We start from the raw sequence: 12580 nt of genomic DNA, 5'->3' as shown, positions 1-12580 counted from the left end.
GCTGTCACAATTCACTAAATGGGGATAGTCTGCTTTTAAAGGTTCAAACAAGTATCCAGTTGCTGAATCAGACAATCTTTCATCGTCCATATTATCAATCTCTCAGCATTTGTTTGCGAGCGCTCAACGTTGTTTATATTGGTATCTGAACACATCCGCTGTGGCTGGCTGTCGATCTCTCAACGATGTGACGTCACACCACCCGCGACATATTCAAGCTCCAGTGCACTGTCGCATGTCGGAGTTGAGGACTTTGAACAGCCTAAACTACGTATTGTTATTGAATACTGGACCGTCAGTGCATGAATAACCTTTAGAAACACATTATCTTTTGATCTGGCTACATATTCGTTTTCACTACAGGTACCCTTTAACTGCTTTACTTTGCATAGCAGTTTGTCACCCACTTATAATTCTACTATTCTACATTGCAGTTCAACAATAAATGGTGCATGTACAACAAACACCAGAATAGTTTCAGGACATTTTCTTTTTTATTATTTTAAATAATTTATTGCACAATCAAAGTTAGGATCAATTATTAAAAACATAACTTAACGCAACCGCCCCAAATTAGGAAAATATCGACAATAACCATTAATTCAATCTAAAAATCAGGTTGACAAGTACACTTGTGGCTGAAGGGGCGCCCTAGGATGATCATGATAAATAAACATGTTTTAATATGCTTGTTATTCTAACTATGATTAATGGGAGGTCTAAGGGTGACACTCGAGGGCGCCCCCAACCCATTTGTCGCCCTAGGCAGTCGCCTAGTTCGCCTATAGCAATCACCGGCCCTGCTGACACCTGTTGACGGTGCTGGTAGTACAGACTGACAATAACATGGGAAACGTGCCCTCTCTTATGATCTATTCACTCTTTCAATAAACACATAGAGATGCAAGAGAAACACACTTTATAGGCCATGGAATATATACAGTGGTGGGATGTAAGTGAGTACATGATATGCATTCTAGTCCTCTACTTCAATACAAATTCAACATGTTATGCAACTTTAAACTGTATACTACTTTTTATTCCACTACATTCGCCTGACAGATTGTGTAACATTTTTAATTCCCTTTCTGGTCAGTGAAACCCATTCATCTCCAAATTAATTGAGTTGTAATGTTCATTATTTTTTATTGATATACTGAAGTGTTCCTTTACGAGTTGATAATAACATTCTTTAACTAGCAAATGTTATTTGCTAGTTATCTGAAAGCTTGAAACTGAAAAATAAAAACTAAATTGCTGAAAATGTTTGAAAATAGCTGAACATTTCTGAAAACAGGGTTTTTCCTGCATAGAGAAAATGTGGACGCGCGCCTAAGCCGTTTTCTCGAACGCCTATGACAAATCCCGAGCGCCTAGGGCAAAAAAAAGTCTGCGATGAAAAAAAACAAAAAAAACCCGCACCGAGCACCCTGTCCCGCCGAAACTGAGGTCAACTCAGCCGACACTCACATTTCTGTTCACCTACAGAATGATGTTGACGGTAAACGCATTCGATCGGAAGCGCGCAAGGGTTTTGATAAAGTTAGCGGAAGGATTCACGTAACAACATCTGGTTTTGCAAAGTTAGCGGAAAGAAAAAAACAACATCCGTTTTTCAAAACAAGATGTCGACAAATCATACACTAACATATACAAGGAAACAATGAACTTATTTTGTATCTTTATAGATCGTTTCTGAGATTTAGCTTGAATTATGCTAAAATTAAAACATTTTTACAGTACCAAGGAAGAGTTTATAAAAATAAGTCAGACTTTTGTATGTTAAGAAGAGTCCTGTATATAGATTTCCCCAAGAGTTCCAGGAAATGAATGATGCAGATGTGTTCCATACATATCTGAAATCCCCTACACTGGCAATCAATACATTTTAATGTATCAATTAGGATATTTTTCAAAGTAAAAGTCCTAAATGTTTAAAGAAATCGGTAATTTCTTTAATGTTTGAGGTGCTTTATATATCTTTTTCCTCATAGTCCCAGGCAATGACTGATGCAGATGTGTTTAAGACAGTCCTGTCTTCTATTACCCTAATGTATCATTTAGGAGATTTTAAAAATTAAAAGTCCTAAATTTTTACGAGAAATCTGTAATTTATTTAATGTTTGAGGTGCTTTATATATATAGCTGGATGTGACCTCTGCAACTGACTGTCTCCCCTTAGCATAGTTTGTATAATAAAAATGAATAGTAATAATAGATCAACTTGAATTTCAGAATTTGTGTGTTCCATTTCTTTGTGTGTTCCATTTCTGACATATATATGTAAAGAGGTAAACCTTGATAATCTTTGAACCATACATGGGGCTTGGACTATTGTCAATCTATTAGCCCATCTATTTTAATCTAAAGTGGAAGCAAAATGATTTCCTCAAGCATAGCCTCTATTATTTATGGAACAAAAAAAATACATGTCTGCTAATTATGGTCACATGGCAACAGATCGTGCGCGCAATAGCCCACGACCACCCGGTTCCAGGCATGTGCTTTTGGTCCCGGTAGTCACAGGAATCATCCCGCTATAGGCGTTGGAATATCCAAAATCGCCGAAACTTTGAAACGCTGTAACTCCTCAGGGAAAGGTCCGATCGACCCCAAACTTGGCACACATGTTCTGGGTGGGTAGCTGCGTCGTCAGATATTTTTTGGTAAATTCGATTTACGAAACTTTGAAACGCTGTAACTGCTCAGGGAAAGGTCCGATCGACCCCAAACTTGGCACACATGTTCTGGGTGGGTAGCTGCGTCGTCAGATATTTTTTGGTAAATTCGATTTACGAAACTTTGAAACGCTGTAACTCCTCAGGGAAAGGTCCGATCGACCCCAAACTTGGCACACGTGTTCTGGGTGGGTAGCTGCGTCGTCAGATATTTTTTGGTAAATTCGATTTACGAAACTTTGAAACGCTGTAACTCCTCAGGGAAAGGTCCGATCGACCCCAAACTTGGCACACGTGTTCTGGGTGGGTAGCTGCGTCGTCAGATATTTTTTGGTAAATTCAATTTACGAAACTGAAACGCTGTAACTCCTCAGGGAAAGGTCCGATCGACCCCAAACTTGGCACACGTGTTCTGGGTGGGTAGCTGCGTCGACTCACCGGGTCAGATATTTTTTGGGAAATTCGATTTAAAGGTCCCAGAGTTTCTGTGTCTTTTTCGTGTGATAGCCCATGACCACCCGGTTCCAGGCATGTGCTTTTGGTCCCGGTAGCCCCAGGAATCGTCTCGCCATAGGCGTTGGAATGCCCAAAATCGACGAAACTTTGAAACGCTGTAACTCCTCAAGGAAACGTCCGATCGACCCCAAACATGGCACACATGGTCTGGGTGGGTAGCTGCGTCGACTCACCAGGTCAGATATTTTTTAAAGTCACTTCACAGCTTCTCCATCTTTCTCACCGGATGTAACAATGTCATGAAGGACATGGAATATCTCGAGGAGATGAACAGCCCTAGCAACCTGCGGATCGTCCTCTCAAAGTTGCCTTTCAGACTTTGTGAAAGATGGAGAGTCATAGCTTTCGACATACAAGAAAGGGAAGGAAGAAGAGCAAAGTTCTCTGATCTCACGACGTACATCAACAGACAAGCTAGGATAGCTTCAGACCCACTGTTCGGTGATGTCAACGAGTACTCCGAAGCGAAAGAAAAAGGCAGGTCAAGCTTTAAATCTGCCCAGGGAGGCGGACCGAAAATAACCACTGGCTGTGCTACGAGTGTCAAGCCAGACGAAGGGGATGCCTCAGAACCAAGAAAGAACAAGCAGACAAGCAACACGTTTCAGGAGCCATGCCTGTACTGCAACAACAGACACACCCTGAGCACATGTTACAAAATGAGGAGTCTGCCAAACAAAGAAATAATTGAGTTCATTAAAGGTAAAGGACTTTGTTTTGGGTGTCTGACCCAAGGGCACATGGCAAAAGACTGTAAAAAGAGAGCCACTTGTGAAATCTGCAGCAAGAAACACCCAAGCCTGCTTCACAGCAAAAGGGACGAGAACACTGACCAAGAGAACAGCAAGCCTGAGAAAGGTCAAAGCTCTACCAGCGGACACTCAGCTCCACAAGAAGACGCGTCAGTCAAGAGGGAAGTCACGGCAGTCACCGGGGTGGAGGAAATGACTGTGTCCTGTCTATCGTGGCCGTGCGCATCAAATCCAAGAGGAGCAACACGACAATAGAGACGTATGCGTTCATGGATAGTTCCGCTACATTTTGCTCCGAAAGGCTGATGAGACAGCTCGGCGTCCATGGTAAGAAGACTCAAGTGCTACTCCGTACTATGGGCCAGGAGAAGCCTGTGTCCTGCTACGTGCTCTCAGATCTGGAAGTGTGCGGTCTGACAGAGAACAAGTACATAAGCCTGCCAGACGTCTACACCCACACAGACATACCTGTAACGAAGGACAATGTTCCTGTTGAGAAGGACTTGGAAAGATGGCCGTATCTGCGTAAAGAAGTACGATTACCACAGATCGACGCAGATGTTGAGATACTGATTGGAATGAACGCTCACTCTGCGATGGAGCCGTGGAAGATAATCCACAGCCAAGGTGACGGGCCTTACGCAGTAAAGACGACTCTCGGGCGGGTCGTTAATGGCCCTCTCAAGAAACGTGACGATCACCACAAGTCAAGTCACTGCAGTCAAAGGGCTTCAGTCAACAGAATCTCAGTCAGTGGCGTGGACAGCATGCTGTTGCAGCAATACAACCACGACTTTCCGGAGCAAGCCTGCGAAGAGAAGTCAGAAATGTCACGAGAAGACGTTCAGTTCATGAAGTCTGTGACTGAGACAATCAAGAAAGTCAATGGGCACTACAGTATTGGGATGCCTCTCAGAAACAAATATGTGGTGATGCCAAACAACAGATGTGTTGCCGAGCAACGGGCATCAAACCTGAAAAGGAAACTCGCTAAAAACTCCAGCTTCCACGATGACTACAAGACCTTCATGTCAGAACTGCTGAACAAAGGCTACGCAGTGGAAGTTCCTGAAGACGAGCGCAATCGCAACGACGGCAGAGTGTGGTACGTTCCACATCACGTCGTGATCCATCCACAAAAGGGAAAGCTGCGGGTTGTTTTAGATTGTGCCGCTTCGTTTCAGGGGAAGTCACTGAACGAGGAACTGTTACAGGGTCCGGACCTCACTAATGGTCTGGTTGGAGTCTTGACAAGGTTTCGACACGAACACATCACACTCATCTCCGACATTGAAGCGATGTATCATCAAGTAAGAGTTTGTGATGAGGACTCTGATCTTCTACGATTCCTTTGGTGGCCACAGGGGGATCTGAGCCAGCCTCCGCGTGAGTACAAGATGGTGGTCCACTTGTTCGGGGCCAAGTCGAGCCCGAGCTGTGCCAACTATGCCTTATGACGGACCGCAGAGGATGGAAAAGACAGGTCATCACCTGAAGCAGTAACTACAGTCTTAGAGCACTTCTACGGCGACGACTGCCTGGTCTCGACGTCCAACGAGAAGAAGGTCACCGCCTTGGCCAAGGACCTCATTGCACTGTGTGAGAGTGGAGGATTCCGCTTGACTAAGTGGTCAAGCAACAGCCGCGAAGTGATGTCATCACTTCCCGAACAAGAAAGAGCAAAGGAGATCAAGAATCTAGACCTGGACAAGGATGAACTACCTATGGAAAGGGCCCTTGGAGTGGACTGGTGCATAGAATCAGATTCCTTCAAGTTCCGTGTCCATGTGAAGAACATGCCCATCACCAGACGGGGTATTCTCTCGGTCGTACGACCTTGTCAGCTCACGTTCCTTGATTGACATTCTTCTTGCGAAGACCATCGTCCAGGGTCTCTGTCGAATGAAACTTTCCTGGGATGAAGAAATTCCAGAAGACATGGCAAACAGATGGTTCGCCTGGCTGTCCGATTTGAGCCAGTTCACCAGCTTTTCTGTCAGGAGGTGCATCAAGCCAGAGGGATTTGGTCCAGTGATGTCAGCACAGCTGCACCATTTCTTCTCTCTGTGAGTGAGGGGGGGACGGGCGTCGCGTCACGTGCCGCACTCCCGAACAGCCACGGTAGAGTCCACTGCTCATTTCTTTTAGGGAAATCCAGAGTGACGCCGCTTAAACCTGTCTGTGGACAGATAGCACCACCGTCCTCCGATACATCGACAACGACAACGCTCGTTTCAAAACATTCGTAGCAAATAGAGTATCGACAATCAGAGAGAACACAAGGCCAGCACAGTGGAAGTATGTCAACACGGCTTCTAACCCAGCTGACTACGCATCAAGAGGAATGAAGGCAGAGCACTTCATGAAGTGTCAGAGCTGGATTGAAGGTCCCGACTTCCTAAACAAGAGTGAGTCTCACTGGCCTGTCCTATCAGAGTTCTCAAGAGAGATAAGTGAAGAAGACGCTGAAGTGAAGCGTATGATCAGCGTGAACATCATCAAGACTGTAGATTCAAGCACAGACCCTCTCTTCAAGCTGTTTCATCATTACTCCGACTGGCACAGCCTGAAGAAGGCTGTCGCCTGGATGTTGAGGCTGAAGGAACTGCTTCAAAGTCTGTGCGAAACAAGGAAGAAGTTTGGGTCTCAAGCCCAGTCTTCAGAAAGTCAAGACGCAAGAATTAAGACAGTTGAAAACCACATGCAGAAATGGAAATCTACCCTGAAAGGAACCCATTTGACTGTCAAGGACGTCAGAAGGTCAGAAACTGCGATCATTCAGTTCCACCAAAGTCAAACCTTTCATGAGGAGCTTCACGCTCTGCAGAAAGGTGAAAAGATCAGGAGAAGCAGTTCTATCGTGAAGCTGGATCCCTTCCTTCAAGATGGGGTTCTCCGGGTTGGTGGAAGATTGCACCATGCGGCCTTGCCAGAACACACAAAGCATCCAACTATCCTGGCCAAGGATCACCACATCACGACCCTGGTCATCAGGAATGCTCATAAGGAAATCGGACATAGAGGGAGAAACCATACCCTTGCTCGGCTGAGACAAAGGGTCTGGATATGCAAAGGAAATGCAGCGGTGAGAAATGTGCTTTCAAAGTGTGTGAAATGCCGCAAGAGTCAAGCTGCCATGAGTGAACAGAAGATGGCGAATCTACCACCTGATGGTCTATTGCCTGACCATCCACCATTCACTAATGTCGGTGTAGACCAGGGGTGCTCAGGGTTTGCGCGCATCGGGACGGAGCAAAGAAAAAGTCACTAGCACCACCCCCCCGTCAACACCTCTTCTGCAGGTGAGCACACTTACTACCCCGTCGGTCAATCGCCTTGACTTGGTCACATAATAAGTAGCTCGCATGCTGAAAAAGTGTGAGCACCCCTGGTGTAGACTATTTCGGCCCCTTCGAAGCAAAGCGTGGACGCGTGCAAGTAAAACGTTATGGAGTCCTGTTTACATGCCTTACAGTCAGAGCAGTCCACATAGAAATCGTACACTCTCTCGACACCGACTCATGTATAAACGCAGTGAGACGTTTCATAGCCAGAAGAGGACAAGTCGAGATTATGAGATCCGATAATGGAACGAACCTGGTAGCTACAGAACACGAGATCCGCCGGGCGATGAAAGAATGGAACCATTCCCAGATCTCTGAGACTCTACTGCAAAAAGGAGCCACTTGGATCTTCAACCCGCCTGCTGGGTCGCACCACGGTGGTGTCTGGGAGCGACAGATAAGAACAGTCCGGAAGATACTCACCAACCTTCTGAAGCTACAGTCACTCGACGACGAATGTCTGCAAACTGTGATTTGTGAAGTTGAAGCAGTGATCAATAGCAGACCCCTAACCAAGTCATCTGATGACGTGGACGACCTTGAGCCACTAACGCCAAATCATCTTCTCCTTCTCAAGGGAAAACCAGCACTCCCTCCAGGTGTGTTTCAGAAGGAGGATCTATACACCAGACGACGATGGAGGCAAGTGCAGTATATCTCCGACATCTTCTGGAAGCGCTGGTCTCCGCCCACTGAGACTCCTTCCACTCCTCCTCTCTACCTCCATCTGCCTGATGGATCATGGAGGTCTCCATCGTGGAATATGCCGACTACGAACTATTCATACACTCTGTCATATTCATTGAATATATTTTAACTCTAAATCTGTCCTTCTGTACAGATTACATCTATTGCACCTGTCCATCCTGGAGAGGGATCCTCCTCTGTTGCTCTCCTGAAGGTTTCTTCCCTTTTCCCCCCCTGAAGGGTTATTTGGGAGTTTTTCCTGATCCGATGCGAGGTTTTGGGGCAGGGATGTCTATGTGTACAGATTGTAAAGCACTCCGAGACAAATTTGTAATTTGTGAAATTGGGCTATACAAATAAACTGAATTGAATTGAATTGGTCCAGAGAATACTTGCCCCTCCTACAAGAAAGGCAGAAGTGGCTGGAGAAGAAGAGGAGTGTGAAAGAGGGAGATGTTGTACTCATCGTGGACCAGAGGGCTCCAAGAGGGTCCTGGTTGATGGGAAAAGTGGAGAAGACAATCCCCGATGCCAAAGGGTTCGTCCGTCGGGTCCTTGTCAAAACGAAGACCAACACCATAGAGAGACCCATAACTAAGTTGTGTCTCCTGCTCGAGATGGCAGAATCCCATGGACAATAAAGGACATTGTTATTTAGGACATTATTTCTACAGTCGTCATTTTTGTAGGCCTCATCTAGACTAGTCTAGGTTGTTTATGTTGGCTTAGGCCTTAGTGAAAGAGTAGAGAAATGTTTAGAATATAGAAATTGATTTAGTTTAGTTAGGTAATTGTCATCCCCATGATGAGCAATTAGGGGCCGGAATGTTAGTGCCATTTTCTATATTGAAATTGTAATTTAGACTCAGATTTAGACACTATATTATTTAGATTCATATTTAGATTTTGTTCGTTATAGTGATTGCATAATTGTATGTTATAGTTTGCATTGTTTAGAACAGGGGTCCCCAAACTTTTTCCTGAGAGGGCCACATAACGTTCCCTTGTCTGCTGGAGGGCCAGCCGGGGGGGGGTGCTAGTGAGAAGTGAGAGTGTGCTCACCTGTGCGTGCGCATCACGGCTGTGCAGACAGCATTTAACGGAGCAGCGCGTGCGCTCTGATCGCTCTTTTAATGAAGTATCGATCCTAAAAATATGCTAAATCACATCGTTTTTAACGTACGGGTACTTTGTTAGTATCGCTACACCGTGCAGCGTGACAGCAGCAGATGTAGCGGACTAACATTCAAGCTAACCTAACTTCCCAAACGCTGTCGACATCTGAACGCTGATTGGCCGAGACGCGACACGTCCCATCAAAGATGCCGTAGTTTGGGGACCACTGGTTTAGAATAATCAGAGGTGAGTTGTGACGTATTGAGCTCGCGCATTGATGTATCAACGGGCGGACTTGTTTCACGGTTGCACCAGAATTCAGTAAAAAGAACGGAGCGAACTCACTGTTTTCTACCATTGTTGAAACACACTACATGCGTAGACTCGTTCTTTCCATCTAAGAGTGGTTAAACAAATGGAGATGTCAACAAACATTTACTGATGACACAAAGGTGGTACAATTCTACACGGCCATCGTTGAGTCCATCATCTGCTCCTCCATCACCGTCTGGCACCCTGCAGCCACAGCCAAAGACAAGTGCAGGCTGCAGAGCATCATCCGCTCGGCCCAGAGGGTTATTGGCTGCAATCTGCCTTCCCTCCAGGTCCTGTTCACTTCCAGGTCACTGAAGCAGGCCAGAAAGATTGTCGCTGACCCCTCCCACCCTGGACACTCCCTGTTCGAGTCCCTCCCCTCTGGGAGGAGGCTGCGGTCCATCAGGACAAAGACCTCCCGCCACACCAAAAGTTTTTTCCCGTCGGCAGTCGGGCTCATCAATGGAGCCCGGATCCCCCACTGACTGACTGTCACCCCCAGGACTACCACCTCTTCTTCCACCTTCCTCTCTCCTCCTTCTTCCCGCTCCTTCCTCTTCCTCCTACTCCTCCTCCCTCCTCCTTCTTCTTCCCTCCTGGAGGCCTCCTCCACACACGTCACTTTAACATGCACTTTAACTTGAGGCCTCCTCCACACACATGTCACTTTATTTATATGCACTTTAACTTAAACACACGCCACATGTAACATACACTTTAAACTAAAACACACATCACTTGAAGCACACACCCAAACACTTTCACATTATTTGTTGTCTTTCTGTCGTGATGATTGTTGTTTGTCATGTCCAAATGTTGCACCTACCGCCAAAAAAAATTCCTCGTTTGTGTAAACATTCCTGGCAATAAAACTGTTTCTGATTCTGATTCTGATTCTGAAGGGAGTTTTAGGGTTCTACAAGAACACACAATTTAAAGTTTCTCCAATTTAATATTTTAAGTGTTCTGAACTTAAGTACATGAGTAGATGTAACTATCAAATGCAATATTTTAAGTAGTGTTAACTTAAATACATAAGTACATCTGAATAGTAATGTTACGTTTGACAAACTTAAGATATCACTTTGAGTGAACTTCTTATCATAAGTTGACACAACACATTAGCCCTTAGTTGAGTGAACTCAAAAAGGCTTTGCAGCTGGTTGCCTCACTTTTTTACGTTGACTCAAATTTTTTTTTTTAGAGTGTACAAGCGCAAATGCAAGAAGATATTTCTTTCTTTCTTTCTAACTTGTTTGTTTGCATCACAGTGATGGATGAAGATGAAGAGCTGGAGAGGATGATGCTGAGCATCTCTCCTTCAAAGCAACATGTGCAGAGCTGTGAGTATACATGTGTTCTCTTTTATTTATTTGTTTCCCCTCCCTGAAGATTCACAATCGTTTACAGTTCAGACGATTTGCTATTAATCCTGTATTCTATTCAGCATATTTGATATTGTTTTGTGTGTGTTTTATAGCTGTTTCTGCATCTTCGTCATCCTCCTCATCTGCCAGACGACGAGAAAGAGGTCTTTAACCCAGAGCACTGTGCCGCCCACCCACACAACTGGGACCATGAGTTCCTCTCCCACATGAAGCATGACTCGTCTGGTGTCGACCGTGTTCTGGTCGTGTTTGTCTTTTGGTGTTCCACCTGTTGTCCTCGTGACGATGAATGGACTCCGGTCCTGATGAGGGTACGTATCCGTCTTTGTTTTCTGATGTGCATGAAAAGAAACTGCTGTGCTCCTAACACCTACTTGCATGTGTTTGCTGTGTGTTTGAAGTCAAGGTGCTTCCCCTGCCTTGGTGACATAGTGATGACTGGCTCCTGAATATTAACCCATTGCAACATGAACACATGTGTATGAATGAAATATACTCTGTACGTAATCATGTTACAAACAGTCTGATTGGATTTGGCTGAACAAAGCAGGTGAAGAAAAGATACGTTCTGCCATTACTAACAGCAGTTTTTGTGTACTGTCAAAGTATAAATAACAAACAAAGGTTTTTCCGTTGCAGTACCATCTGCTACACAGGCAGCACCCGCCAAGGCTCAGGGTCCACCAGTAGATGGTAAATGTATCAACATTGTGCACATTCACTGAAACATGATCTGTCCTGAGTCCACTGTGCAAGAAGTGATTCTTGTTGTTTGATCCTTCTCTCTTGCAGCTCCTGCATCTCCATCTGTGAAGAGACCTGACCCCGTTCCCCAGGAGCTCGTGTGTCTGATGCCAGAAGCAGCACATCATCCTTTAACAGAGCCGACTGTCACACTTCCTGGTGTGTAGTACTTTACCTTTAGTTGCATCCTACACATATACACATGTAGTGCACATCAAAGCCGTTGTTTATTCTTTAAAAACTTTATGGTTGTAGACTAGATACTGGTGCAGCTCGCTGAGTTTCACCAACTACAGCGTAGATGTCATGTTACATTTTGGCTTCATCTTGTCAACAATAATAATAATAACATGTTCAATGTTCTCTACAGTGTCAGAGGCGCTCCTGACTTCTCCCGAGACGTCTGCAGAGCCCGGTCAACTGCCAACTCCACAGAGAGGGCAAAGTCAGTATTTTAATGCTTTTATTTTATTTAGTTGTGTACATTTTAAAAAGATGAAATAAAGTCACACCTAAAATCATACTCATTTCATCTTTATTCTCATCTGACCAGGTGAGCCATTCCCCAGGCCAATAGCCGTCCCCACCGGTCCTCCTCCACAGCTTCCTGGCTGCCACCATGACGTCAGCCAGCTGACCTGTTCACAGCAGCAGAGAATCTGATGAAGACGAGCTGGAAGCTATGGGTCGCTTCTGTGGGATGGGACTGAAGCAGGGCCCAAACAGCCCTCACATTCACACCGGGTTCCCAGGGGTAGCAGGGAAGTACGTTTATTGTCCTGCCAAAGTACTTTCCCTGTACAGAGACCAGGGCATGGAGAAGGAGATGACGTGGAGAGAGTTCCAGGCGTCTGCCTTCTATGAGATGGGAAAAACAGATGGGCCATTGACAAGAGCAAATAAGAGAGATGAGCAGTGTTTTGTCATGTATATATCTTTTCTTATTTTAATAATTACATTCTTTTATTATATAAATTATATTTGTTTTACTATTTTTATTGTTTTTATTGTTTGTGTGACCTTGCACTATGTGTGTTCAA

The 12580-nt window shown here is 45.0% G+C and overlaps 1 protein-coding gene across 4 annotated transcripts; it reads left to right on the top strand.

Moving 5' to 3' along the window:
* Nucleotides 1-10645: 10645 nt before the first annotated feature.
* LOC130206320 (histone-lysine N-methyltransferase 2D-like) lies at nt 10646-12558 on the top strand. 4 transcript variants are annotated; one of them, XR_008834084.1, is made up of 5 exons: nt 10647-10751; nt 10889-11489; nt 11589-11699; nt 11911-11985; nt 12094-12545. XR_008834084.1 is itself a non-coding variant. In XM_056434229.1 (4 exons), exons 1-4 carry the CDS (start codon nt 11086-11088, stop codon nt 12201-12203), a joined length of 318 nt encoding a protein of 105 aa, XP_056290204.1. In that variant the 5' UTR covers nt 11071-11085; the 3' UTR covers nt 12204-12232. The 4 variants fall into 4 exon arrangements, 2 of the variants coding, with proteins under 2 accessions (XP_056290205.1, XP_056290204.1); XR_008834083.1 differs by having other exon boundaries at nt 10646-10751; nt 10889-11699; nt 12094-12547; XM_056434229.1 differs by lacking the exon at nt 10647-10751 and having other exon boundaries at nt 11071-11107; nt 12094-12232.
* The last annotated feature ends 22 nt before the right edge of the window (nt 12559-12580 follow it).

This window comes from Pseudoliparis swirei, chromosome 16 (genome assembly GCF_029220125.1).
Source record: "Pseudoliparis swirei isolate HS2019 ecotype Mariana Trench chromosome 16, NWPU_hadal_v1, whole genome shotgun sequence".
In the NCBI taxonomy this organism is placed as follows: Eukaryota; Metazoa; Chordata; class Actinopteri; order Perciformes; family Liparidae; genus Pseudoliparis; species Pseudoliparis swirei.
Note: the sequence above shows the minus strand (reverse complement) of the source record. Positions and strands in the feature narration are given on the sequence as shown.

What these genes read in the sequence shown, in the direction of transcription:
- LOC130206320 (XM_056434229.1), top strand. Translation starts at nt 11,086, where the DNA reads ATGGACTCCGGTCCTGATGAGG. An exon ending in GGACTCCGGTCCTGATGAGG is followed by an intron (nt 11,108 to 11,588) that starts GTACGTATCCGT and finishes TCTCTCTTGCAG; the next exon opens with CTCCTGCATCTCCATCTGTG. An exon ending in GCCGACTGTCACACTTCCTG is followed by an intron (nt 11,700 to 11,910) that starts GTGTGTAGTACT and finishes TGTTCTCTACAG; the next exon opens with TGTCAGAGGCGCTCCTGACT.